The sequence below is a fragment of the Solea senegalensis genome, linkage group LG2, assembly GCF_019176455.1.
Source record: "Solea senegalensis isolate Sse05_10M linkage group LG2, IFAPA_SoseM_1, whole genome shotgun sequence".
NCBI classification, from domain to species: Eukaryota; Metazoa; Chordata; class Actinopteri; order Pleuronectiformes; family Soleidae; genus Solea; species Solea senegalensis.
The window spans coordinates 12105210-12132218 of record NC_058022.1 but is presented as its reverse complement, the minus strand read 5'-3'; the positions used below and the strand labels follow the sequence as shown (position 1 = coordinate 12132218).

Below are 27009 nucleotides of genomic sequence, written 5' to 3'. Positions count from 1 at the left end.
GGTGAAATGTTGCTCAAAAGCACCATGAAGCTCATGGCAGTGTGTGTGCAACACAGACATAAAACACTGCTGTTGCTTTTTTTATTAGTATTTTGGTCATCAATCATTTTGGGGGATAGTCCCAGTGCTGTGGTAATGTGTTATAAAATAAGGCTCTGGTGGCCGTTATGACGTCGTGGCTGCAGTTTCATGCAATTTGATCACTTGAAAAAAAACAAAAAAACTGTCAAACCAGGCGAAGTCCCTCTCCTCCGCCCCCAAATAGTCTGTCTTTGTATATAGCACCACCAGGCAACAGTGGGTGCATCACTGGAAACGTGGAAATGCGCAAGAGCCACACAGAGAAACCAGAGAGGGAAAAAAGGATAGGATCTAAGAAGCCAAAAGAAGATTGGGTGGATCTCTACCGCTGAACGATGACATCCAAGCGGACACTTTTCTAAAAGAAGGGGGGGGAAGGTGCTGGAAAAGAGAGAGTGGCGAGATCAGCGTCGATGCGCGCAGCCAAAAATGACGACGGTGGGACAGTGATTCTCTTCCTCCTGCTCGTCATTTTTTACAGTCACATGCTTGGATGCAACTCGTCTCCGATGTATACAGATCACAAAGGAAGGAATGGAAACCGACTAGTCTCCAGCACGGTGTCGAGAGCGCACGGAGCCGTTTCGCCGTGGATGCATCGTCCAGCCAGTAATTACGCAGCGGTGTTAGCGTTGAATGGATCGCTGAGGGATCTTGAACTTTCGCACGAGAACTTACTCGGTGAGAACAGTTTTGAACAGGTCGATGAAGCCACAGCCTTCGCGCGCGATGAGTAATCCACGTCGCAGCGACTGAAAACCCCCCCAGTAAAACCTGGACGGCGATCGGGCGCGTTTGGATAGGCTGACTTTGTCTTGTGCGTCGCGTATGGATTCGTTTGGCTGACCTGCTCGCACATTGTTGACATTTCATGGCTGTAGCGTGTAGCAACAGTAGAGTGTGGCGAAAGAGGACGATGCAAGACTAGCTTTGGGCGAAGACAGCGCACTTTTATCGCCTTCTTTTCCGACCAGGAGCCATTGCGCACAGGCATTAGAGGACTGCAGCAACCCGGACTCTCTCTCTCTCTTTCTTTCTTTCTTTCTTTTTTTTTTTTTTTAATTTCACTGAATCCTTTGTTGTTTCTTTCGCTGCTGTCATCGTAGTATGTCTGCACTTCGAAAGAAATTTGGGGACGATTATCAGGTAGTGACCACCTCATCTAGCGGGTCTGGATTCAACCAGCCTCCCCCAGAGAAAAAGAGGAAGAGGCAGCGGTTTGTGGACAAGAACGGGCGATGTAACGTCCAGCATGGGAACCTGGGTGGTGAAACCAGCAGATACCTCTCAGACTTATTCACGACACTAGTAGACTTGAAATGGCGCTGGAATCTGTTTATCTTCATCCTCACCTACACGGTGGCTTGGCTCTTCATGGCCTCCATGTGGTGGTGTATCGCCTACATCAGAGGAGACCTCAACAAAGCCCACAATGACAAGTACACTCCATGTGTGGCCAATGTCTACAACTTTCCCTCAGCCTTTCTCTTCTTCATAGAGACCGAGGCCACTATAGGATATGGTTACAGATACATCACAGACAAATGCCCCGAGGGCATCATTCTCTTTCTGTTCCAGTCGATCCTCGGATCGATCGTTGATGCCTTTTTGATCGGGTGCATGTTTATCAAGATGTCTCAGCCCAAGAAAAGGGCCGAGACTTTGATGTTCAGTGAACATGCGGCAATTTCTATGCGGGATGGGAAACTAACTCTCATGTTCAGGGTCGGCAACCTGCGTAACAGCCATATGGTCTCTGCACAGATCCGCTGCAAATTGCTCAAAGTAAGTGACGCGACTTTTTGTGTCACTGAATGCATGCGTGCGTCCTGCATTTGTGGCCACGCAGGCCTACTGTACACTGATGTACTTGAGGAGACTGATACAGTCAGGGCCCACACAGTGACATTTAAACCTACTCCTGTCATAACACTGCACAACACATTTAGAAAACAAAACTGCACTCCCATTTACCAACAAAAAAAAAATCAATGAGGATAAAACAAAAACAATAGCCCACTGCAGTGTTTTCAATTCTACTCTCTTTTCAAATCAATCAAACCAAATCAAACCATCAAACGCTCATTTTCTCCTGCAAAAGTGCTTCAGATCAACACACAACATGGCAGAGACAACAGTACGATTCACATCATACTCATAGCAAAGAATAAAGAAAACAGCAACACTTCACCTCCAAACACATTTAAAAAGTAAATAATTCATTAAAACACCAAGTAATCACTGCAAAATAGTGCGGTTACACAGGTTTCCTTTCTGAGGTGGTTTGATAGACCTTGCTAATTCATTATGTCCACATCAGAATGTCTCATTTGTGTTGAGTGACAAAGTTGCAGCCGATGCAGATGTGCTGCCGTCCCCCTCCTATATAACCTATGTGTGTAGGAATTCAGCGCTGACACAATATGAAGTTTAACGTAGTTAGAAACTCTGCAAGTGCTTGAGCAGACCCTGCAGCCACACCCACGTAATAACGCCTATGTCAGACAAACATCAGAACAAGAACATTGAACCCACGTGTTTAAAAATACACTTACACATCACACGCTGAGCTGCGGCGTCTCTCGATACAGTGCATGGGAATGATAGTAATTATCTGATGGCAAAGCTGAAGATGCATGTACTGCATCTGTCCTTCCCCTCCACCAAACATCTCTGTTTCTTTGTGCATGCTTCCCCAGTCTCGGCAGACACCTGAGGGCGAGTTTCTTCCGCTGGATCAGTTGGAGCTGGACGTGGGTTTCAGCACCGGGGCAGACCAGCTCTTTCTTGTCTCACCGCTCACCATCTGCCATGTGATTGACACCAAAAGCCCCTTCTACGACCTCTCCCAGAGGTCCATGCAAACAGAGCAGTTTGAGATCGTGGTGATACTAGAAGGGATAGTAGAAACCACAGGTGAGTGACCACAAGTGGGCATTTTCCTTGGCCTGCTGTGGTTAAAAAGGGAGAAGTCTGTGTCCTGTTTTGCTGCAGGCAACATTTACAGTAGCTGAAGAGGTTTTTGTCTCATCCATCTTTTCTTGTTTTTCTTGCAACCGACCCTATGAGTTATCGTGTATAGGAACAGACATCTAAATGCACTCACTATTGACCTCTTGATTGCATATAATTGATTTTTTTCTCTCAGCCTCATACAGTTGCTAATAATAACAGTGCACCGTGATCGTAAATCCCAGATTATTTATTTTCAGTTGCAGGTGTTAGGTGACCGAATTGAACTCTTCTGGGATTATTCTGGGATTGAGGAAGTATAGAGCCAAACTGCCCATGAGCACCTGGTCAGAGTCTGTCAGGTCAGTGTTAGGCTGTATACGTCTTCTTTTTCTCATTTGAGACAAATTCCCTCCCTCCGCCTCTGTGACCAAACAGCACTCGCCTCCTGGCTGTGATTCTCAGAGGGGACGATAATGTGCTACCTATGGTCCTGAAGGAGTAGGGGAATTCAATTCTGACAAGATGAGTAACGCCTCGAGAAAATCCCCCACTGTGGTCATTTGAAATTCTACCATTTATTTGACACAGCTGATATAGTAGTGCAGGGAGTGAGCCGAGGAGCACTTGTAATACGTTGGTTGAGAGAAAGCAGCATATGGAGATGTGACAGGGAGCTTCGCAGGCTGACATTGCAGACGGCAATTAGCGAAGATGGCTGCTTCCCTAATAGCAATACTACTTTTAATGGGAGTGCTTTGTGCTTTTATGCAGCGTCCTGAACTGCAGCAGAGATGTATCTGACATTTTGACCCTGTTTTGTCGCGTTGGCGAGACTTGACATCCACAAAGAGGGCAAAAATGTTTAGCACAGCGTTATTATTTGTGCAGTCATTGCCGAACACCTGATTTCTCTCAGTGACAACCTTTGTACGTCCATTTCAATGCTTTATAATTTCAGTTTATTGCCAGTTACCTAGAGATGCATGATACCTGACGACTTTTTGCCGATATATTGGGAATGCTTTGACTGATAACCGATACGATACACAAGTCTTCCCCTGCGCTCCTGCAGACGTCATTTAGTCTCTTCCCTAGTGACATTAACACGGTATTTTTGCAAACCCGCGTCACAGCAGGTGTAGATTTTTTTTCTCATTGTGCAAAATGAATAAACATAAATAATTAACATTTGAAGATGGCACCAGCATAGAAGTCAACAAGGTAGCAGACTATTCTGCAGACTGTTTTAGTCTTTAGTCATTTCAGGGGTGTGTTTGTGACATTCCATAACCCTTTAACACCTAAGCCTTTTTTTTTTGCTTATTTTAACCATAAAAAAAGAAGAAAGAAAATGTTCTGATTAAGTTTTCCCCAGAATGACTTTCAATATCTGTATTTACAGTTTACTGCCTGTTAAAATAGTGTATTAACAATTTAAACAAAGAGTTTTATTTAGAAAAAACACTGTAGCAACATATTTACAACAACATATGTTTGAGTCTTTGTCTCAATTTTGTCCGAAGAAATGGAAACGGCATGGAATCATATGTACAGGCGTTTTTCCAACTCTCTCCTGGCGCTGATTCGCCAGCTTCCTGCAACAGCGCGACTAAAATGACCGTAATCACCACATGTTGGCTTGGACGTTTAACTTCTCAGCTTTCAGAAACCGTCGCGTACTTACGGTAACGCAAAGTGTGCTTGTGCAAACGTGTTAAAGCCAATGTCTTCTGATACCGATAATATCGCGCATCCCTACAATTGACAAGTGACATTAGTTAGGTTATTCCAGTTCACCAACCTGAACTTACCTGGAAATGTCTGCTTTGAATATATTCATATCTATATTCAATATAGTGATGACATTTAAATATCAGTATTGACAGACGTTTCTGCATCAAGGGACAAACTTTGGTGTGTGTGAGTGTGTGTGAAGTTGGTGAAAAGACTGATGTAGAAACAATCTGTGGTTAAAAAATTGATGTACAGTGAAAGTCTAAATCCTCAGACACTTTCATTTCTGGCCAGTGTAACTCTGTTTCCATGGCAACCTCTCCTTGAGTATGCAGGATTGCAGCACTGCACCTAAACTTATGTTGTGTGTGTGTGTGTATTTTGTTTTTTTTATTCCTATGATATAGGAATAATATCACAATTTAAGCAATAAACCGAGCAAACATGCAACGCTGAACATGAAATGAAATGGTTACGTTGTGTGGATTATATGAGCGGGTGCAGACGACGTTCTCGCACTGAATATGGAAAGCACACAGAGGTGTTAGTGTGCCAGTGTTTGCCAGAACAGGTGATACAGCCGAGAAGGATGAAATATTTATGAATCATGGTGTTTTCACGGCAAGAAGTTGCCCAATTCCCTAGATCAATCGATTTATTTTTTTTTGCTGTGTGTTAATATTGTCATTCACAGCAGATTAAAGCTTCACAATCACGCGCTCTCTGCTCTTCACATGAGATAATAACAGACACAACAGTATTCCCTTTCTGACAGAATAATCATTTACGCCCCTGCATCACGCCGAAATCCTCTGGACTGGTGGAGGTTCCTGTTACACACGGGCGGCAATCAGATTTATCTTTTTGTGGCAGCCTTGGACAACCTTGACATTGTTTTAAAAAAAAAACAAAAAACAAATTTCCTTTTTGAAGGAAAGCCTAAACTCTCTGCGATCACCCCCTCAGAACACGGAGACGTCGCACCGCGCCGGCTTTCTTACGTCACACTGTAATAAATGTACTGTACATGCAGTTTGACTGCGGGCTCGCTGTAAGGCTGAAACAAAGCACAAGCAAGAAGCAAGTTTTGGATGACTTAACAGCACTAATGGGAATAGACTCTGACACAATAACAATCCATACAAACGGCACACAAAGCACATCACTTTCCAACAAATAGCTCTGGACCGACGACGCCAGTGAGTTTGGAGCAAATATGCACATCAGTCTGTGTGAGCGCGTCACCCCTCCTCCCTGTCACTTGCTTGATGTGAATCTGTTCACAATAACACCGAGCCTGAATTACCTCTGCATTATTTGTGCAAGGCGTGTCTGCTGTTCAGACAACAAAAGGGGAATTTAATCCCACCCAAGTGAATAACACATTCTAACTGCAGCACAGATAAGATTTCGTTTTTTTTTTTATTACCAATCCCAATTAATAGAAATGAATAATACAGCATTGATAGATGTACATGTTTTCATGATGGAGTTAGACCACTAATGTACTTATATCATTTTGGGCAATAAGATTATTTATTGTGTTGTGCTCGCATGTCATCACAGTGTCTTTGAGATTTTACATTATATTGGAACGACACATCTCCTTTGAAAGTGTGTCAATACAGTCGGGACGCAACGAAGGGTCATTTTAATTATTGATTAGCGTGCACTTTTTTCATCTTGATGAACCTTTTGATGGATAAAATGATAAAAAAACAATGTAATTAAATAACATTTAATGCTGCTTTTTCTCTCAAACCTCTACTGTACCAGAGGTGTCAAATGGGCAGCCCGCGGCCCACATGCAGCCCACCATTTAACATCAACGTGTGTGGAATATAAACATAGTATATAATACTAAATAATATTTGCTAGACATATTTTTTAAATAGTAATAATAAGACATTTGGTCGTCAGCATTATGCTTTACTTAGTTTTACTTTAGTATATCTAAAGTATATTGTATATTGTTCCATATCCAAAGAAAAAGCACTTTTACTTTGGAATTGTGTGAAATATCCTCATAACTGCAAAATGATGATGGAATAATATGTTATAATTTTGAGCTCATGTTGCCTACGCACTGAACAGTTCTAGTCCGGCCCCCTCTTGACCAGACTAGATGCTCATTGTCCCTCAGGTCATTTAAGTTTTGCCTGTTTTTTTCCACTACATGGTCCCAGCTCACCTCGGCACGGCACGGCTGGACTCTACAAGGTTTGGTTGGTTTTTCCATTACCTTAGTACCTCCTCAACGTGGGCGGAGTCCTCACTGCGCGGCCGCATGAAACAGTTAATCAGTTAATTAAAAAGATTTGTTCATTACTCCCTGCATGACCGGAGCACAGACTCCGTCTGACACAGTCGCTGAAAGCAAAATAACCGCGTTGTGCCGTGCCGTGCTGTGCCGAGGCGATGCACGCTAGTGGAAAAGCGCCATTTGACACGTGGCTGAATTGGGTTTATTAGATGGTTGAATGTAGATGCGCTGAATGAATGTGTGAATGGCAGAACTGTAATGTGAAGCACTTTGAGTGGTCATATTAGAAGTGACATGGGGACAACTTCTTTCATATTAGTGCATTTCGTAACTTCCTGCTTTGTGGTCAAATCCCAATTTGTTGTGGTCATGCTTAGTGACAACACTCAGATGTGTTTGTTTGTTGGTGCACCAGTTTGAGCTTTAGTCGTCTGATGCAGATTGTCTCCCTCACTTTTGTTTTATTATTTACATCAAAAGCGACTCAACAAAACAAAAAAAACAAAAACAAACCTCAGCCTTTGTGATGTCACAGTTTCATGGTGTGTGCCCACTGTCCATCACTTCCACATCAGCCGTGTGGTGACAAATGTAAATACTGAAGGTCTTCATTAGACTGTCCTAGAACAATGACCACATTGGTTTTTAGTTGAATGAGTTGTTAGGTTACCTCTAGTTGCCATATTATTTATGGTTATATATATATATATATATATAGAGAGAGAGAGAGAGAGAGGGAGAATGGTGAAGGGAGGTTGTACAATGATCCAGGACCTGTGGTCAGGATTTCTCTTAAAAGACTGTGGGTTTTATTTAAGTGATAAGTCCCTGCAGATCATTTTCTTAATGAATTCATTTCATCTAAAGTGCTGTGTGTCTGAAATGAATGTGTTATCACTGCACCTGAAATGCAATCTAACTTCTCGGAATAGACTCATCATCCCGTCTGTCTGACGTCGACTAAAATAACAGAAACCATCCTTGGGAAAAACTTGATTTGACCTGTCCTTTGGCTTATTTAGTTTGATCTATATCCAATTTAGCACTGAGGGCTTGGACGTATGACTTACACTACAGTCAATCTCTTAGGAGCCTTCGGAATGTTTTAGTGTCACCTTTGGGAGCGGCCATGTTGAGCATCTTTATGTACAGCCCAGGATTTATAGTTTTTTTTTTTTTATCGCCGTGTGATTTCCTGTGTCGCTCCACCTCACTCTGGTGATTCAGCCAGTGCAATTGATGTGTGAGCAGGGAGGCCCTGTGATTTACTGTGCAGCAGTTTATTAAGTAAATAATGTTTATGTTTGAATATAATACTAAATAATCTCAATCCCTACGACGTTGCAGGGGTCATTTCCTCTGCGCCACCGCTACAGCGCGTTGACCCTGACCCGACTTTGACGACTCAGTTGTTCGACACTTCCACGAAGACTCTGGTTAAAATACATCAGAAGTTTAGCTAAGTGTTTCATTAACACCACTAATGCTATTCACCACTACAAAGGCTTAAATCCCAAGCCAGAGGCAATCTGTTCATTAATTGCACTAATTCTTAAGAACCCAAAATAAACTGTAGCTGCCTGGAACAGACGTTTGCGTTCCTCCAACCATGAAGCTATTGTGTTTCTTTGAAACTAAATAAAACGCTTGATTTTTTTTTTGTGCTGACTTTGCACGCGATGGAGTCAACAGACAACAACACTTGACTGCGTGTAAGCGCCGCAGCTCCTGTCACATGTTTCCAGCCACATAGATAAATAAGGTGAGGATTTATTTGAAAGGGGAGTTCATTTACACTGTGAAGCAGAGAGAAGTCTGTCAGCACATTAGTCAGCCCTGAAATTTTGTATGATTATTCCAGGTCTGACTCGGTGACGGTGCTAAAACGCAGTATTAAGATCTACACAAGCTTTGCAAAGTGTTTTTAAATTAACTTATCAGTCGTAAAGAGCACTGATTCATGAGTGTAAACTGCATCATCGGCATAAACCTTCTCCCTCTCTCTCTTTTTTTCTTAGACGAGTGTGATTTTAATGCAAATTTTCTGTCATCATCGTTACCCTTGCCATGAATTTCATAACGTGCTGCAAATTATGCCACATTTACAAATGTTTATTTGGCGATGGTGGCCAGGTTTTTTTTTTAATTATTATTTATAGGCACAAAGTCCACTCTCTTCAAATAATCTTAATTGAAAATAATCTTACCACTTATGTCCTGATTAAGGGCAAATAATGGCAGGAAAATAACACACAGAAAAGGCTGCCTTTTTCTCGTAGATTAAGATGTGCACTGGCTTTGATTGTTTTCTGTCAGCCCCCTCTTTTTCCACACTGGTACAAGGCTGTCCTATGATTCACGATCACGGGATAAAAAAATAGAATATCTCAATTATTTGCACATTATAAAATCCGTGTAGGTGGCAGGGGTTGGTTGCACATAGACAGGATCAACCGTTAGTGTTTTGTGTGCATGAATGCAATATGTGACTGCAGAGAACAACTGTGCACAATTAACCTTCCCTGTATGCTCCGTATTTAAAGCTGCGCAGGAAACTGTATCTTTATTTGTCTGCGTTTGGACGTCCATTTATAGACGAATCTTTGAGGTTTATGATTAGACTGTACTGTATCTCATAGCCGCTAAATGTAGTTAAATATAAAGGTAATTACCAGACCTGGGCAGTGGAAAAATGATTTTCTATGTAATGCTATCATCATAGCTTCAATTAAGTTATTATTCAGCAATAAATACACATAACGCATATATTTAGAAGACGGAATCGAGAGTAATAATAGCGTCGATGCAGACTACAGTATGTTTCATATTAGAGCCAGCCGGCATAATTAATTGGAAACATCTATTGCCACTGATTAGCCGAGCAGCCAATGTCATGGCTCGATCTGTGTTTTATCATCAGCAGCGGTAATTGAAATGAAAATGGAGAGCTTTCTGTTGTGCTGGAGGCTTAATAGTTTCAATCATATGAGTGAGAGGCCACAGCCCTGGAGGTCCGGGGGTCACCTGACACGAGAGCCGTCAGAGCTTAGGTAAACACTGACACGAGTTAACCCGTGATATGAGTCTGCCGCTGCGACCGGCTGCACTGTCTCTGCACAAGCTGACCATAATTCATTCTGAGTCATTACACTGGAAGCGAGTCCTTTCTTCGGAGGGCCATGTTCCCTCTTAAAGCCCTGTGGGTCAGAGGCTTAAAGAGGGTTCAGTGGTGAATTTAATGTGGGGAGAACAGGTGAGAGCGGAGGTTTCCAATTAAAGCCAATATACTCAGGGTGGGAGCTGAGGAGACGAGTGTGTGGCCCTGCTGAGCTTCCACCTGTGTAGCTGCGGTGATAAGCCGTGTGCTGGAAACCTCACTCATCTCACACTGTGGGTTCATTTGTCTTTATTTATACATAACTATACATTTTATTTCAGCGACTTGTGATGTCATTCGACTCTTTTTTTCTCTAATTTAATTTACACTATATAAATTAAAGAAGTACACTACAGCTTTACATTGACTTTCAAAATTTAAAGCTGTAGTGCATTTAACCAGGGTGTCAAACTCATTTTAGTTCAGGGGCCCACATACGGCGCAGTTTGATCTCAAGTGGGCTGGACCGGTAAAATAACAGCATAATATAAATATTACATTATAAACAACAAGAACTCCGAATTGTTCCCTTTCCTTAACCCTTTAACAGTGAGCGTATTGCAGACGACACACATCAGCTGACATGTTCTTATTGCGGTAATTTCACTCGCGCTGTTGCAGGAAGCCGGCAAATCGGCGTCTTTGTCACCAGAGAGGAGAGAGTTGGAAAAACACCTGTATCTATTTGAACAAAGACTCAAATAAATGTTATATTTTAAATAAATAAATAAAAATGTTAAAATTTCAAATTTAACACGCAAAATCTGGTGTTCATGTACAACGTCAGTGTTTTTTTTCTAAAGAAAACTCATATTTGAACTCATTTTAAAATGGTTACTACATTATTGAACCTGCAGTAAATTGTAAATACCTGCCAGATATTGGTCGTTATTCTGGAAAACTGGGCAAAAGCACTTAGTCACAGGACATTTTCTGGCCCCTAAAGGGTTAAAATTGAATGACGTAACATATTATAAACAAGCTGACATTTCTTGAGTCAAATAAATGCAGCTTCAACAATATTATGCCTAAAAAGTTTGCCATTTACACATGTGCAGATTACAGTGGATCTACCACAAACAGGACAGAACAGATAGTCACGGGTATCTGGAGCGGAAACATTTAGTATTAGATTGTAATCGCAATGTGAAATATTCATAAATTCATCCTGCGGGCCGGATTGGACCCTCCGGTGGGCCGCTTCTGGACCGCGGGCCGTACGCTTGACACCCCTGGGATGCAACTTATTAATTAAAATCAATGACTGTTTAAAAGCATTGTCAAATGAGTTCACACAACGCTGATGAAGTCTATCAGCGCCACACGAGTCTCCCCGTGTTTCTCAGTATGTGGCTGTTTTTAGTGTTTTGTCACCCGCCAACACTCCGGCACCGCACAAATCCCTGGATATGCAGCGGTTTGATGGGATAAACACTTCTAGAAGCTGAGGGTGGTGTGTGAGATCATAAAGGCATATGTCGTGTAGAGGCGCTGGCGCTATTTATTTTTTAATTTTTTTTATAATTACTCAAAACCCCTCAGGGCGGTCGACGGAAGTTGCACACCAGACATTTGAAGTATGTTTGTTGATAATATGTTATGACACTCGTGGCCTTGAAGTGACCTGTGTCCTGTTGGTCATTTACGCGCAGGCTTCATCAGCTCCAAGGACAAAAATGTAATGGACCGGCGTTAATGCTGACGGATGAGGTAACCCGAGTTACGCTTATTCTACACACTTATTATGGTTTGACTATAAACTCTAACTAAATTTACAGGGCATGGCTTCCCATCCATTAACGTTAACATCCATTAACAATTTCCTCAAGCAGAGGTTACCCGTCCCCTGCAGTTCCGTACGGTATGATGCATCGAGCTGTTATTAAATCCATTACAAAAGTGAAGAAATCGCTCTGCACATCAGTCTAAAATGTAAGACTGTTAAGTCATTGTTGCAACACTGTTAGTTTTGAGGACATTGCATCACGGTGGCGTTCAGATTTCATATTCGCTCCCTCGTATAGCAGCCATAATTGCACAATTATCATGCTCTGTGCACTAAGGCATCCTGGTTTAACTGACATGTAGTATCAGAGAACTCGTCTAAACTTAGCATTTCTAATTATACGTGAACAAACAAGGGGATTCCAGGAACGTATTTACTTCCTGTGTCTTCTGTACATATGATAATTGCACTGGGGATGAACTCCACATAATGGGCAATGCAGTGAACCAGCTATGACATCCTGGATTCATTATCCCTTTTTAGATGAACTGTGGTAGCTTCCCTAGGGGGAGCATGGTAATTGTGTCTTCAGGGATTTGTCAAGTCCCTGTTGGGTGGCAATAAATCACTGGTGGAGGAGTTGTGGTGGCAGACCTGGGATGGATTTGCTCTGTGACGAAAGCAGGTAGAAACGCGTTCAGCAATAATGCCTGGTCCTTTTTTGCCGTGCTGTGAAGATTTAGGAATAATGAACTGTGTCTCAGTTATTCGGATGTGGTGAGAAGAACACTTTCTTTTCACTTTCGACACCTCGACGTCCCAATTAAAAACTCTCACTTTCATCTGTCTGTGTTTTAACATATCTCCACTGCAGAGTCTTGTTTGCTTTTCCTCAAATTGAGACGTTTTTGAAAGGGGTAGTGAGGCTTTTTTTTTTTTTTTGTAGGTTAGGTAAACTATAAACATAAACACTGTTTGTCGCCTGAAGATTAAAATGAATTTTGTGAATATTCCAGCTGCACCTGTGAAGCCAGTAACTTTCCTTACTCTCTGATGACAAAATATGACTTAATATAACACATAGTGCTGACACATTGAACTATAGTTCAGAGACAATATTGTGGCTCCTTTGGTTTGAGGTTATGAGTGCATTCATGATGAAGGTTGTGGTGCTCTTGGCACACTGCTGGTCTGTGGTAGCATTGATTGGTGGAGCTGTGACCGTCCCTGAAGTGCAGCTGAATCAATCCTGCCGTCTAAACACAGAGCCACATGGACAGGTTGTTCAGAAAACTTGTCCTCCGGCAAGCGCTTGCTCCTCGGTCGTCTCTATTTCCGTAGCTCAGACATGCTTGAGTTTACCGGAATAATCTGCTCTCTAACTCAAGTGACAAACTTGATAAAACAAAAAAACAATAGAGACTTGATTATTAACAGCGGGTTAAAGCCCTTGTAGAGCCGAGTCTGAGATCTCCTAAAGCTGAGACATTACTCTTTCTCCTCCCGCCACTTAAGCTGTAAATCGTCTTCCTAACTTAAGCAGATATAATTGAAATTACACAGCTCTGATTCATTCAGCCTAGAAAGAGAACGATTTTGTGATCATTTTTGCACTCAGTACATTGGTGAGAAAATCATTCCAGCCCCAGCTGGTGTGAGCATATCCCCAGTGTGATTTTTCCTATTTGACCAGCAGTAGTTGTTTGGCCTAAAGGAAACCCATCGATTGCTGTTTTGCTCAACTGGTTCCCTTTACAGCAATATTCAGCGTTGCCTTCTCTTGGTATGTGTGTGCTCTCCTGGCTGAGTTAATGGCCTACAGCCATATGTTCTTCCATCCTGCTTGACTCCCCACCTTGAGTGGCGATGGTTGGCAGCTCTTGCTCCCCATCCTTTTCCTTCCTTCCCTTTCCAGCAGCCTCCTCACTCGAGCAATTGCCTCAGTATCCAGGCTCTCCCCTCCCCCACCGCAGTGCACTCCCCTTGCCTTTTCCCCTCCATCAGCTTCCTCCTTGTTCTCTTTGCTCAGTGGGTGTTGTAGGAATGGAATAAAACCTCAAAGCCGCATACGATCCGGCGGCACCTTCACCGGCGGATCGTGCACGAAAAGCATTATTTAAATGGGGGGGGGGACTTATTTCCATGTTGTAAAACTGTGACAACGAGGTCATTGAATACTTCTGGATCTTTCTGCATGCTGCCACTTGATGGTGGTCACCATAGAAACAAATAATCAGACAGGGCTTGTGGCCTCAATAACACTGTCTGAATCAAAATTAGATTTGATTTTATTATAGGCGCTATTTGTTTGAGATTGTACAAACGCAAGCCTTCCTCTTTTCACACGCGTTGCTCAGCATCTCTACTGTATTCTCTCCTCGTCTTAGCTTCAGCACAGCAGGTGAAAGAAGTCCACGTCCGCTCGCTGTCTTTGGAAAAGGAAAACTTAGCTACAGCAAATTCTTTAACAATGGGAGCGGTGCTAAAAGGACGGGCGTTGGACAACGTTGTTTGGTGGCGCTGTGCTCTCGTGCTTGTTTTTGCTGACCTTTTTTTCCCCTCATACATTACGCTTGAGCTGTTTGCACAGCCGTGACAGACTGTCAGGGGACAGCGCTGTTCTGTTTAGGGAGTTAATGCAGGTCTGGAAGAAAACATGTGCCTATATGATTACAATACAGTAGCTCTGGGCTCTCAGGTCTGCCCCTTGACTTCACCCTGTCCTTACCGAGATGTGCGGCTGAGTACACGGCTGAGGAGAATATGATCCGCCGTCTTCTACAACCTGGATAAGCTTCTTTTTGATGACTGACTTTGTGAATACCACTTAGGTGTTTTTTTTTTTCTCAGCCACTCTCAGAAAAAACACTGGCAGCCTGCCTTCCAGTTTACAGTGCTTTTCTATTTCAGTCACTAAAGAATCCATTTTATCTTCACTGTCACTCTGCTGACTCTGCGGCTGCTTCACTTTGTGAGACCAGAGAAGCAGCTAGCTCTGTGTCACAAGGAAAAGTGCATTTATTTAGAGCCCCAAGCTCTTTTTTCTGATGACTCGCGGGCAAATCTAAATCTCTTACAGAGTTTGTTCTTGACATAAGAAACCTAACCTTTTTTTGCTTCTCCTCCTCGTACATGATGGAGTCACTGAACGCTCTATGTCGGTCACTTGGTTTGCTAAACATTACATTTGGATCATTCTTGAAGACTTAATGGGCAAGAGAAAAAGGAATTGGGCTTAAGGTTGCTGGTTCAATCCCGGAATGGGCTACCCATTGCTCACCGGGCACAGATAAGTGCTGCCCACTAAGCAGTGTGTCTTCATTACTGGTGTGTAATAAATGCAGAGGACTAATTTCACTGTCACTAATTGGTGTGTGTGTGTGCGTGCAAAAAAAAAAACAACCACAATTTTTCTGAAACTGCATGAAAATGAACAGAGATGTTTTTTGGTATTTTTATATCTCAGAATTTTTAATTCTAATGCTTTCTAATCCTTTTGTCTCTATAATATATATAATATAAAGATATTTCATATGAGTAGCACTAAACTGCCTTATGAACTTCAGCAGAATGAAGACTTGCTGTACATTGTTTACACAAAAATGACCGTACTTGTGCATCGGCCAGTACACTGCAAACGTATGGAAAATGCATGGAGATGATGCAGAAGTGCTGTTAAAAGTTTGCGTATGTGTGGTTTGTTCTCCTTAATCATGACACAATTAATGCTTTTTTTTTCAGTTGGTTACTTACATGTATATCCTGATTATAGCATATCAGTTATAACACAGCATTCATTAGGCCCATTTGTACGTTGTCGTTGTAATGTGTCGCCGTCCTCCTCCAACAAGTGCATTGTTTCAAGGAAAATGTGGTAGCATAAATAATTTGATGAACATTTATATGTACAGATAATGTAAAATCCAATGCAACACGTGTAATATTTGTAAACGAACCATGCTTCTCCCAGTATTGATACAGTGAGTCGTCCTGGTGTTACTAAATCTGTCATTGTGTAGCACTTTACTGTGAAGGGTCTCTCCTTTGTGGATTTGAAATGTTGCGGTATCGACTTTTACTGAGTCAGACAGGAGAACAGATAACCATTTACTGAAATTAGACGTGTAATGGATCCAAAGAGTTAACACATTTCTTTCCTAATGGGCTGAATGAAGAATTGTCTCTTTACCAATGATAATGATGTTTTCCCTCAACATTTCTCCTGCTCTCCTTCTCGCCTCAGTCGGGCTCTGTGGGTTTGATTATTTTTGTCGTTGTTTATGAGTTGAAGGAAGAGTAATTCTGCTCTGGTGTTGATTTGCTTTTATTCCGATGATTTCACTTAGGCCTGCGCCGAAAATATATGTTGTTCTTTGATTGCAATTACTTCCCCTCAAAAGCAGTTCATTTCATTTCGTCTCGAAGATGCCAGAAAACACCACATTTATTCATAGCCTAAGTCGATGCTTCTGAAACTGCAGATACTGAATAACACTATTATCGTTAACGTTAAAATACAGTGGTGCAAATAGGTCGAGCAAAGTCAGCTACGCACTTTTCACAGGAGGCAGATTTATCCCCTCTCTCATCATCCTCCTCTTCCTCACATATACTTCACACACTGGTAGAGTGAAATTACATTAAGATGGAGCGAGAGATAAGGTGACTCTAATTATTATTGTTGTATAGAAATGAGTTGTTATTTGTTTCATGTTCTACGCACTCTGGCACCCTGGCATATTCGGCAGAACAGTATTTCTGATTTTCCTCAAAAAAAAGTACCACCAGATGAAGTACATGTACCACAGTTTGAGAACCACGGGCCTAAACAACTTGTTTTGTTTTGTTTTACTTTACAGAAAGTCATTATTATTAATATTTATTATTCATTTATGTTAATATTTAGTCTCAATTCTTACGCTGCTATAACGATATGAATTATATCTGTATTGTTTTGGTGATTATTGTTTTTGTTGATGTTTGTTTTCCTGCCTCTGTTTGTTAATTGCCAACAGAAACAATATAATGTTATTTGGATACTATGTCGTTCATCTGTCAAGCAATACTATCAGACCTGGCTGAGGGAGTCTTTGTCTGTATACACTGGCAGTGCAGGGGCAGGTGGGGATGGTGTTTATCCTGTCCAATTGTTGAATGACCAGGAATTCAGTTCTGAAGCCTTTCCTGTCAGATTAAATAAATTAGATTAGATAATCCATCCCCTCGTGAGTGCTTCCTCCTCTTTGTGTACAGTTGTACTCCAACCTGTTCGCAGCCGCTTCGGTGTCTGTCTTGACCATAAAAGGAAACACTTCCTGTGTGTAGTGCAGACATTTTGAATGTAGAGTTCTTTTTGTGGCTTGGACCGGAACCAAAAGCTTCATTGTGCCAATGCAGGTGATGCAGACCTGACTGTAACATTCAAATCATCTTGGAGACATTATTTGAAGGTTTCAGTCCTACATTGTGTTGCTTTAATCAGCACATCTGGCTCAAGGATTTTAATATGAATAAATTATGGAACAGATTGCAGAAAAATGTACATAATAAAGATGTTGACCGGCGTACCAAAGTATCTAGCATAGACTTTAAAAATCGTAGCGAGTGAGCGCGTTGCGCGTCACTTCTGGACATGCTGTATGTTAAATGCTGTTAAAAACACCTCTTACCAGCTGTGACAACGTGGCTCTCCACTCAGCCAAAGGTGTTTGTTTCCTCACTGATGTGATGTTCGACAGTCGCATGCTCCCAGCAGAGAAAGGCCGAGAGGATTATTCTGTTTCCCCCCCCCCCTGCTGTACGTGTGTGATACATCGTGTGAGTGCAACCATGACGACGCAGATAAAATACAGCAATATAGCATAAGAGTGACAGATGACAGAGGAAGAGAGCGTCGCTTTGTGCTTCATTAAAGATGACGGTTGTAACGTGAGCGCCGGCCGCTGATGAAAAGTTGCTCAAATATATGATTTACCCACTAATTTACCCATTAAGTGAAGGCTCTTGAGATGAGGTTTTGTGAGGGTTTGACCCCACCCTCAATGAAAAATACATTTTGAAGAGTTTGGAGGATGCTTTATTTTTCTGTTGCATTGTGATGTTAGAAAGATAGTTTTGTTTTGTTTTGTCGCTGTTACTTTTACCCAAACTCAGCAGTGAAAGGTTTATGGCTTTTGCAAGCGCACATTCCTACAGTTTTGTTTCCATAGAAACACTGAGTCCTCAGCAGGCGTGTAATTTAGAGTTACATAAGGATTTACCAGTATAAAATACACTCTGATATGAGTATTCTCATTAGACTGGGGTTCTATTTTAAGGTAGCATGCACAGCAACTGCAGAAAAATATCACATCAGGTTTATGTTTTTAACGTTGGAACTATTTTTGGCTATTTAACGTTTATGTGTTACGTGATCTCTATGTTTCTGTTAAAATATCCCTGTAACAAAATGTGTAACACAGGTCATTAGCATTGCTGTGTCTGTTATACTGTGTGCCATATGCATGTGGGTTTTGCATAACAGCTGGTCTTTAGCAACACAATGGAATTGTATATGATGCAGCCAGGTCTATAATTATGCAACGGCTCAGGCGTCAGCCCGTGAAAAAAGTATACAAATTAAAAGTACTGTATATTTATGTCCCATGATTCAGTCTAGTGCCACTGGTTATTTAAGGTGATTTGAGGACGAGGGGAAACAGGGTTTCGGCTCTGTAGACCTGCAAAGGTTGACTCTGCATTAACAATAACGCATAAGTCACTGGTGTACAGGTGTGTGAAGCTATTTCAGTTTACTGTAGTAACCCATTTGCTTGTTGTCATGTGCAATAGGTAGCTATTGACATTTTAGTCTTGTGTGCACATGCAGTTAACATTGACAATATTAAATTAAACAGGTACTAAGCTAATTAGCTGTTATAAAACACAAATATTGAGCATTTTACCCCACATTTTCTCTGAAACAGTACACATATGTAAGCCTGTTGATGATGAAAGGGTGTGAGTGTGTGTTTTGGCCAGAGGCAGCAAACAGACTCACAATAAGATTTTCTGTTCACACTTAACTTGTAATTGCGTTGGCCCCAAAGTTCTCATTGCTTTTGCCCACTTTGTTCACTGCTGCACACGGCCTCGTGCCTAAAGGACTTTGGGACTCGGGCAGCGATTGTGCAGAAGTAATGCCCTAAACTCCCCGAACACACTTGATGTTTAGTCCTTTGCACATCTGTGGTTGTGTACTGTGCCGTTATTAGTGGATTATATTTATGACCCTGGGAATCGGGTAAAAAAATCACAGATGATGACATTCACACAATCTGTGACGGGGTCTCGCTGCGAAAGAGCGCTTTGGACCCAACTGTCACTGCCATAACAGTATTATGCTGGTAATTAAAACATGCGATAATGACCTACTGCAGTCGCTGATTTCCTAATGGATTTTAACAAGACTTAACATGAATACCCCCAGCCATTCCTCTGTGCTAAAAGAAGGGAAATCTGGTGTTTTTCCACGGATGTAAAACTAATTAAAGATTTTCTTTGCTCACTTTCAATAAGGAATTAGAGTTGTCTTTTTCGGGCAGAATGTGAACTAGGCGAAGATGAACAGGGCTTTGCTGTAAGTGGTATAGTGTGATATAACGCACAAGCAGATATGATAGCAGCTGCTGAACAATGGTGATGACTAATCACTAATAAGCCTCCAATAACTTTGCATGTAAAAAAAAAAAAAGGTCGCTCATTAATTCAATCCTCATCATTTTTGCTAATTGCCTGAGTTTGTTTCTGAAGATATGAGGGAGTGATTAAATTCAGAGTCTCCTGTAAAGGCAGATTTAGTGCTTGAAGTGCTTTATAATTTGATATCTGGTGCTAAATTTGCAGAGTATATTTTCAAATGTCTGTATGTATAACCCCCTGGCACACACACAAATATGATTTTGCTTTAATTTGCTATGACAGAATCGTGTCTTTGAAAAATAACAAGTTTCTCGGCTTTTCTCGTGCTACAATTACATTGAAGCTTTTATTTTTTTATGTCATGTTTTTTTTGTTTTTTTTGGATTGAATTGAATTCCTTTTGTTGAATAAGATATCGCGCATTAAAGGGAATGTTGGCATGAACCAGACTTCCTCAGCTCTTGCCTGCAGCCATTTCCTGGTGGCTTGACTCCTCAGAAGTTCAAATCTTTTGTAGCTACCAGTCAAGATTAATGACAGGACTGAACTTGAAGAGGTTACGGGGACCTGTCTTTTCCCTTAGATTCAACAAATGCATCGGTTTTAGAAGTTATATCCTATATCATGTACATGTCAAACACACTCATGTGGAACCTCGTTGAAATCATTTAATCGTCGGCATAAAATTCACTATGTGAAGTGCGCTGGCACTGGATTCTGCGGTAAGCTGGGCCTTTTTTAATAATTAGCTGTTTCTAATAAAAAGAAACAAAACACAAAGAAAATAACTCAGCTAAACCCAGAATTGCTTTTAAGCACGAATTCAGAGAAGCTTTTTACAATATTGTTTGGTTTGTGATGAATCCTGGAACACTACCAAGCATGTAATGAAATCAGGCCTCTGTCATTAAATACTGTATAATAATACATTTTGTGTTTTATTTTCCTTCTTTGACAGGGATGACCTGCCAAGCCAGGACATCTTACACTGAGGACGAGGTTTTGTGGGGACACCGCTTCTTCCCGGTGATCTCCTTGGAGGAAGGATTCTTTAAGGTGGACTACTCTCAGTTCCATGCCACATTCGAGGTGCCCACCCCTCCGTACAGCGTGAAGGAGCAGGAGGAGGCTTTGCTCCTCTCGTCGCCTCTCATGGCCCCCTCCCTGTGCAACAGTGGGGAGAAGAACAGCTCCCTGGACTGTCTGGAGACCCTTGAGGACAATGACAGCACCACCAAGCTGCCCACCAAGCTCCAGAAGATCACAGGACGCGATGGTCTGCCCAAGAAGCTGCTACGGATGAGCTCCACCACGTCAGAGATGACTTACAGTTTTGGAGACCTGCCCATGAAGCTGCAGCGAATCAGCTCTGTTCCTGGCGTCTCTGATGATAAGCATGCTGGTAAAGCCTCCAAGATCAGCTCAGAGCCCATCAGTAAGTCAGTAGCAGACTTACCTCCCAAGCTGCAGCGGCTTGCTGGTGGAGGAGGGGGCAGGATGGATGGACACCTACCCCCGAAACTCAGAAAGATGAATTCAGATCGCTTTACATAAAGCAGTCGACGTATTTAACTTATGCCATCCACCTTTCTTTCCCTATCTGAAGTCCTTGTACTATTCCTAATTTATTAATGAACAATATTCTTATATTCAAAGAAATGTAGAATATGTGCACAAATACCTTATATGAAGTAGGGTGATGGAGATGAGCACATTTGTCCCCGGATGTAAGTGTACATGCTATGACGAAAGCTCTGTGACTCTCTTTTTTTTTCGTTTTTTTTTAGGATGATGTACAATTAGCACAATCTGGCATGTAAGAAACAGCGCATGTAGGACAGAATCTCAGTAATTTCCGGCATGTCATTTGTTGATATAATTATTTTACAAAACAAGAAAAAAACAAAACAATTTCATTGTTAAATTGACTGACAGTGGAGAAACTGCACAAAGCCATATGATTTACAACATGGAAATCGTACATTACATGGTTCTAATTTGTGGTGGCGAAAGGCACATACGTTTGTTTTGAGTTGATTGCTTTTGTTGTTTAATGTAAAATTGTGGCAATGTTACGTTGATTGCATGCTCCTCTTATTGACTTAGCTATACAAAGGTAATAGACAAAGATGTTTAGCCTTAACTATATTACCTTGTTTCCATTTTCACATTTGTCCACAGCTGTATTTTTGGTATTTCATATATAGACTATTTTACCATGTGCGATTTGATGAGTTTATTAGTTGATTAAATGCAGAATGTGTTGCACGATGATGCGTTTTACACTGAGAAAATGCGTCATCGGCATCATGTGACCTGTCTGAACTCGGCACAATGCTACACAATTTTCACTTGCTTATTAAAGTAACACTTAAGTTGAAAGAGTCAATATTTGTACTTGATAAGCACAAAGCAATCATTATAAAATACCCTATGATATTAAAAAGCATTTACGGGCATTCTGTCATAAATATAAGTGCTTAGGGCAGCCGTCCAGTACTGTGCAGTCACTTTGTTTCATTACAAAGTCACTTTATTATATAGTAGGCCTATGTAGATGTAGGAGACACTCCATTAAAATTTCAACTTAGGTGTTACTGGTGAGATATAGAGGTGGGACTTTGTCTTAAGGGTCCATATTCTCTCTCCCCTGAGATGAAAGCAATAATATTATAATGACTATAATCTTGATATAGCCACAGGGTCATCCACAGCCCTATATTCATTCTGTTTACTGAATCCATGCCATAAAATCTGGTTTTCTCTAAATGCATCAAAGACATTGTACGGTACTCAATCTGTTCAGGAATAAAGCTCTAACATAACTGTTTAGCATCTCGCTACTTTGACCCCACACACACACACACACACTTTAAATCAATAGGTTGTTATATACAGTATAACATACACAACAAAAATTCCCAAAACCACAATCATAACCTAAAGCTAAGCACAGTCAAATCACTCACTCTCCCTGTTCACTTTAAGAGTGACATTGCGGGAAATGTGCTTTCTTGGCCATGGTTCGATGAAAAGATTGTCACCACACTCGTATCTGTGCAGTAGATATGAAGCTACGGCAGCAGTGGATTAGATGACCTCAGCACTGAGACTGGAAACCGGGACAAAAGCCTGGCTCATACTAATATCTGCTTTGTTTAATCTGAATGTGTCATTTTTTTTGAACAAAAAAAACAAACAAACGGTAAAATGACTTAACAAAGAAGACGTAGCGTACTAAAAAGTGAGCTTTAGTAATGCTGCTTGGCAGAATTATTGGCCTTTGGACCTCGTCCTTTCAAACAGGCTTTCAAAATAAGAGTTACTGACTTTTTGGTCTTGACCATATTTGGAAAAGCGGGGATGAGCCAGATTGAGAGATTGATCACTACGAGTCCTTTTACACCTGCAGTCATACACCTATTGGATTGTACTAGCGTTCAGTCGCATGGGGTTAAAGATTGAGAGAGAAGTTGTATTAATATAATGATATAATATAATATACATACAGACATGAAAAGTGGCATAATTATCCTAAATCTGACTCTCAGCAAGAAAGAATAAAACCAAAAACATTTCCTTAAATGCCAAAAAGTATGACACCATTTCTCACGTATCTTACACATGACAATACTGTAATGTGAGACACAGTGACAAGTTATTGTGATCTGCTTGTGATGGACATGTGCGCTTGTAGATAACTAGAGTCAAAAAACCTCAGGAGCAAAGAAGCAGATGATGATTGTATCTTTTCAGGCAGTGGTACAGTCTGCAGTCCTTTTCCAAAAACACAAAAGATACAACATCCACAATGGCCCGCGCATGCTATTTTTGCACATTTATCTTGCCTTATTGACAACACATGCAGGGCCGCAAATGTATGCCATCTATTTCTAAATCTGGAGCCAATAAAAGTCAGATAAAGGATGCCACTTCGACACATAGCCAGTGTCTCTGCGAGAAGTCTTCTCTTGGCTGGCACTTTCATTGTTTTGATCCTCCCCCTCTGTAATCACTGCAGCTGTTCCTATTTCATGTACTACACTGTGTAAATAACAAATGCACTTCAAATGGTACCTTAAAAGGACCAAGTGCCATGACTGTAGGTCTCGCACACAGTTTGGTTAATTCTCAGTTCATGAAATAAGCCCATGGGATGGATGAGAATATCCAAAACTGCTGATGGCATTATCCTCTGACTCCGTGGAGATGGGGTGTTAATCCCCGTAGGCTGCTTTTTTTACTGCACTTGCTCGGCTACAGAATACAATTGCCCTTTATCGCAGGGGATCTTTGATTGAAATGCCACCTATTTGGGGGTTTTGTCATGGGAAGTGAAGGCTCTCTTTCCTTGACAGCGTTTCAGTACTAAAATTATTCACTTGACTCTAATTTGGAGGATGTGATGATTACAGTGGGAGGCAAGTAAAAGTTATTGACACAGACTCAGTGAGACTGTTTCCCAAAAGGAATTTGCAAGTGTAATGTTGTTGGGCAATGAAACAGGCATTTATGGGACACTTGAAGTTAAAATATGAGGGTGTCGGCGTCAACACACGTCACACACTATGTACGTCTTCAGATCACTGCGGTGTTTTTCTGTTTTTCCCCCTTTGAATGCAACATGTCGCACTTACCATTTCAGACATGTTTCTTATGTTGTAATTAAACAAAAAAAAGTAATATTATGCTGTCTTACATGGGTATGGTGTGGTATAAAAACTCTCAACTTTACTTTTCCTATACTCCACTGTACACAAGTAGTTCTACAGTGTAAGATCAAATGCTATTTCGTTATTTATATCTGGAAAATCAACTAAGATAATGGCGACTTACTTTTTGAAATGCTCAAACAGACACAGAGTGTCAAGCGAAGGAGATAATAGTGCGCACCTTCAGACAATCTCTCCCTGAAGGCATTTGCATTGTTTCCTTTGGTTTTAGATTTTAAAAAGAGCCAAAATTCGTGTATAGAACTCAAGATTCAAGCCTTTCTTACTTACTTTATAACTGCAGCGATAGTGGTCAATCCCTGCATGGAGTAAAAAAAACAAAAAATATGGGTGGTACTTGGTCACTGGAGTGCTTAGAACGTTTGTGTTTGCAGTTTTTTGTGGTGTCCATCTGTCTGTCTTTTCCATTCTGGGCAGCATAACACATAAGGAATGCCATGGGGGACAGCTGTTCACTTGGACTCAAACAGGGACTAGTTAGATGGTTTGGGTTAGAATGAATGAAAGTTGAGGTCACTGTAACCTCACCACATATTAAATATGACAAATGTCTCCATAGGAGAAAATGATAATGCCATTTTCTATCCAAAAGGTCCACAGCGTAACGACACCTGGGTGCTCTGCAAACATTCTGAGCATTACTCGAAACATTAAATCAGGAGTCGAAGGGGAAGGTCGTGACCATATTTCCTGCCGTTTGATTTGTAGTTTAAGGCATACAACAACAAGATTGTAAATGTAATTCTTCTTCCTCTTTGTTTTTTCCCCCCTCTTTCCGTGTGACTTCAGACACAACCACCATATCCTTTGAAGTGATTTATCATATTATATCAAACCAGGAGCATATATACATTATTCAGTTGTGTGTCTGCATGAGGCCAAATAACCACGTTGGATTGATGGTCAGATTTGGTCAATGATACTTTTGAATGTCAAGTGTTTTTCACCTTTAAATCCGCCGATTAGTTTTTAAATCCAACTGACCGAGAGTGAATGAGATTCCACGGCCTCCGTAGTGATTTCCAATTCGGTTTTTATTGCTGTGGCTCCTGCGTCGTGAGCTCTCGGCGTGATTTACTGAGGTACAGGTCGGGCTGGGGAGCTCAGTGTTCACTGTAGCTCAAGGCAGTCATGACGGTCTGCACTGGGAAACAAATGTGAGGGTGGTGTTACTGCTGTTTGTTGTTCCACGCGGTTTTTGACGGTGAACATAAACTGGAGCCAAGGGGCCACTGCTCCAGGGGATAAAAGGAGAAAACTCCTACGATGCATGGATATACAGGCTAAATAAAGTACCCGGTATGTTTCAATACACTGTATCTACACAGCAGATTATGGCTGTATTAGCTGTTCGCATTTTGTCATGACGTACACTGACGCGAATCTGTGACTCTCCGTTCCAGATTGGTGAAGATCAGTGCTGTCCCACGACAGAGCCGACTGAACAAAGGACAAAACTGACAGGAAGATGAGAAAAGTACATTACAAGCGGCAGAGGAGACCCAAATTGCTGTGTGGGATGAATAATGCATTTGTCTCAATCCTTCCAGTCCTGTAAGTTTGTGAAATGACAGTGATCAAAGTTGAGTCTGGAAGGGATGGTATTATGGGGGAGATTAAAATGGTAGGGAGAGTGTAAAAGAGAACACCAGAGGGAAGAGAGGATATTTCTGTCTCTTGTCAGATCCTGTCATGACTTGTTTTACATTTACACTTTTCCTCTTTATCCCTTAGCTCTTATCCTGGCAATACAAATAGGTTCGATAATTCAGTGCGGAAACAGCTGCTACAGTGTAATGCTAGTGCTGTCGAGACAGCACACTTTGACGTTTACACGGTGCCCCTCCCTCTTTTTGTTTTTGTTGATGCTCTTAACAATCTATTGTTAGAGGTTTGCATTATATATGGAAAATAGAAACAGTGTCAGGGACACTTCTTGGATGAACATCCTCAGTCACACACATCGCTTCATATTTTTACATCCCCACACCTACACACACACACACACACACACACACGCACGCTCGCTCACATATGCACAGCCATGACAGATGCCTTGTCTCTGGTGTATTGTATTTGTAAGATAACAGGATGGTGTGGGAGTCTGCAAAACAGCTCAGTTTGCACCTGAGTCAAAAAATCCATCTCTGCTTTGGTCGCCAATGGTGCAGGGAAAAAGGGGAGCTGAGGAGGACACGTCGCACTAAGCTCTCTCTTTGTGTAGTTTACCTTCCGCTTGTGCTTTATCGGCTCCCTTTCATGGTCAGGGTACAATCAGGCGGTAACCGTTGCCCTCATTTACCACGGGAAGCCGCTCAGTTGACACGAGTCTCAGCAGAAAATGATCTAAAAATCATTAGTGTAATAATTTGGCACCGACGAATGATTAATGGTTCAGTTTAATTCCTTGAGCATGTGGTGTGTCATGATTTTGAACCTTCGAACTAGAAAACAGGATTTAAAAAGGTCTTTAGTGCGTGAGAAATCTATCAACTCCTCAAACTGGAGTCTTGACAAATTACCCCATCATTTAGTCACTGAAGTGACATCACAGAATAAGCAAAGAAAAAAAAAAAAACCAGACTCATGCATGGCTATGAGGGGTGTTTCCGTAAGTCGCAGTGAACCTTCCCACCACTTTTTTGTTCAACCCTGTGGTGGATGCATGCTTGAGGAAAAT

At 41.5% G+C, this 27009-nt stretch overlaps 1 protein-coding gene across 1 annotated transcript; it reads left to right on the top strand.

Annotated features, from left to right (window-relative positions):
* The first annotated feature begins 207 nt into the window (after nt 1-207).
* On the top strand, nt 208-22426 carry kcnj3a (potassium inwardly rectifying channel subfamily J member 3a). Its single transcript, XM_044019221.1, has 3 exons — nt 208-1866; nt 2781-2997; nt 20555-22426. Exons 1-3 carry the CDS (start codon nt 1189-1191, stop codon nt 21148-21150), a joined length of 1491 nt encoding a protein of 496 aa, XP_043875156.1. The 5' UTR covers nt 208-1188; the 3' UTR covers nt 21151-22426.
* The last annotated feature ends 4583 nt before the right edge of the window (nt 22427-27009 follow it).

What these genes read in the sequence shown, in the direction of transcription:
- kcnj3a (XM_044019221.1), top strand. Translation starts at nt 1,189, where the DNA reads ATGTCTGCACTTCGAAAGAAATTTGGGGACGATTATCAGGTAGTGACC. An exon ending in TCCGCTGCAAATTGCTCAAA is followed by an intron (nt 1,867 to 2,780) that starts GTAAGTGACGCG and finishes ATGCTTCCCCAG; the next exon opens with TCTCGGCAGACACCTGAGGG. An exon ending in AGGGATAGTAGAAACCACAG is followed by an intron (nt 2,998 to 20,554) that starts GTGAGTGACCAC and finishes CTTCTTTGACAG; the next exon opens with GGATGACCTGCCAAGCCAGG.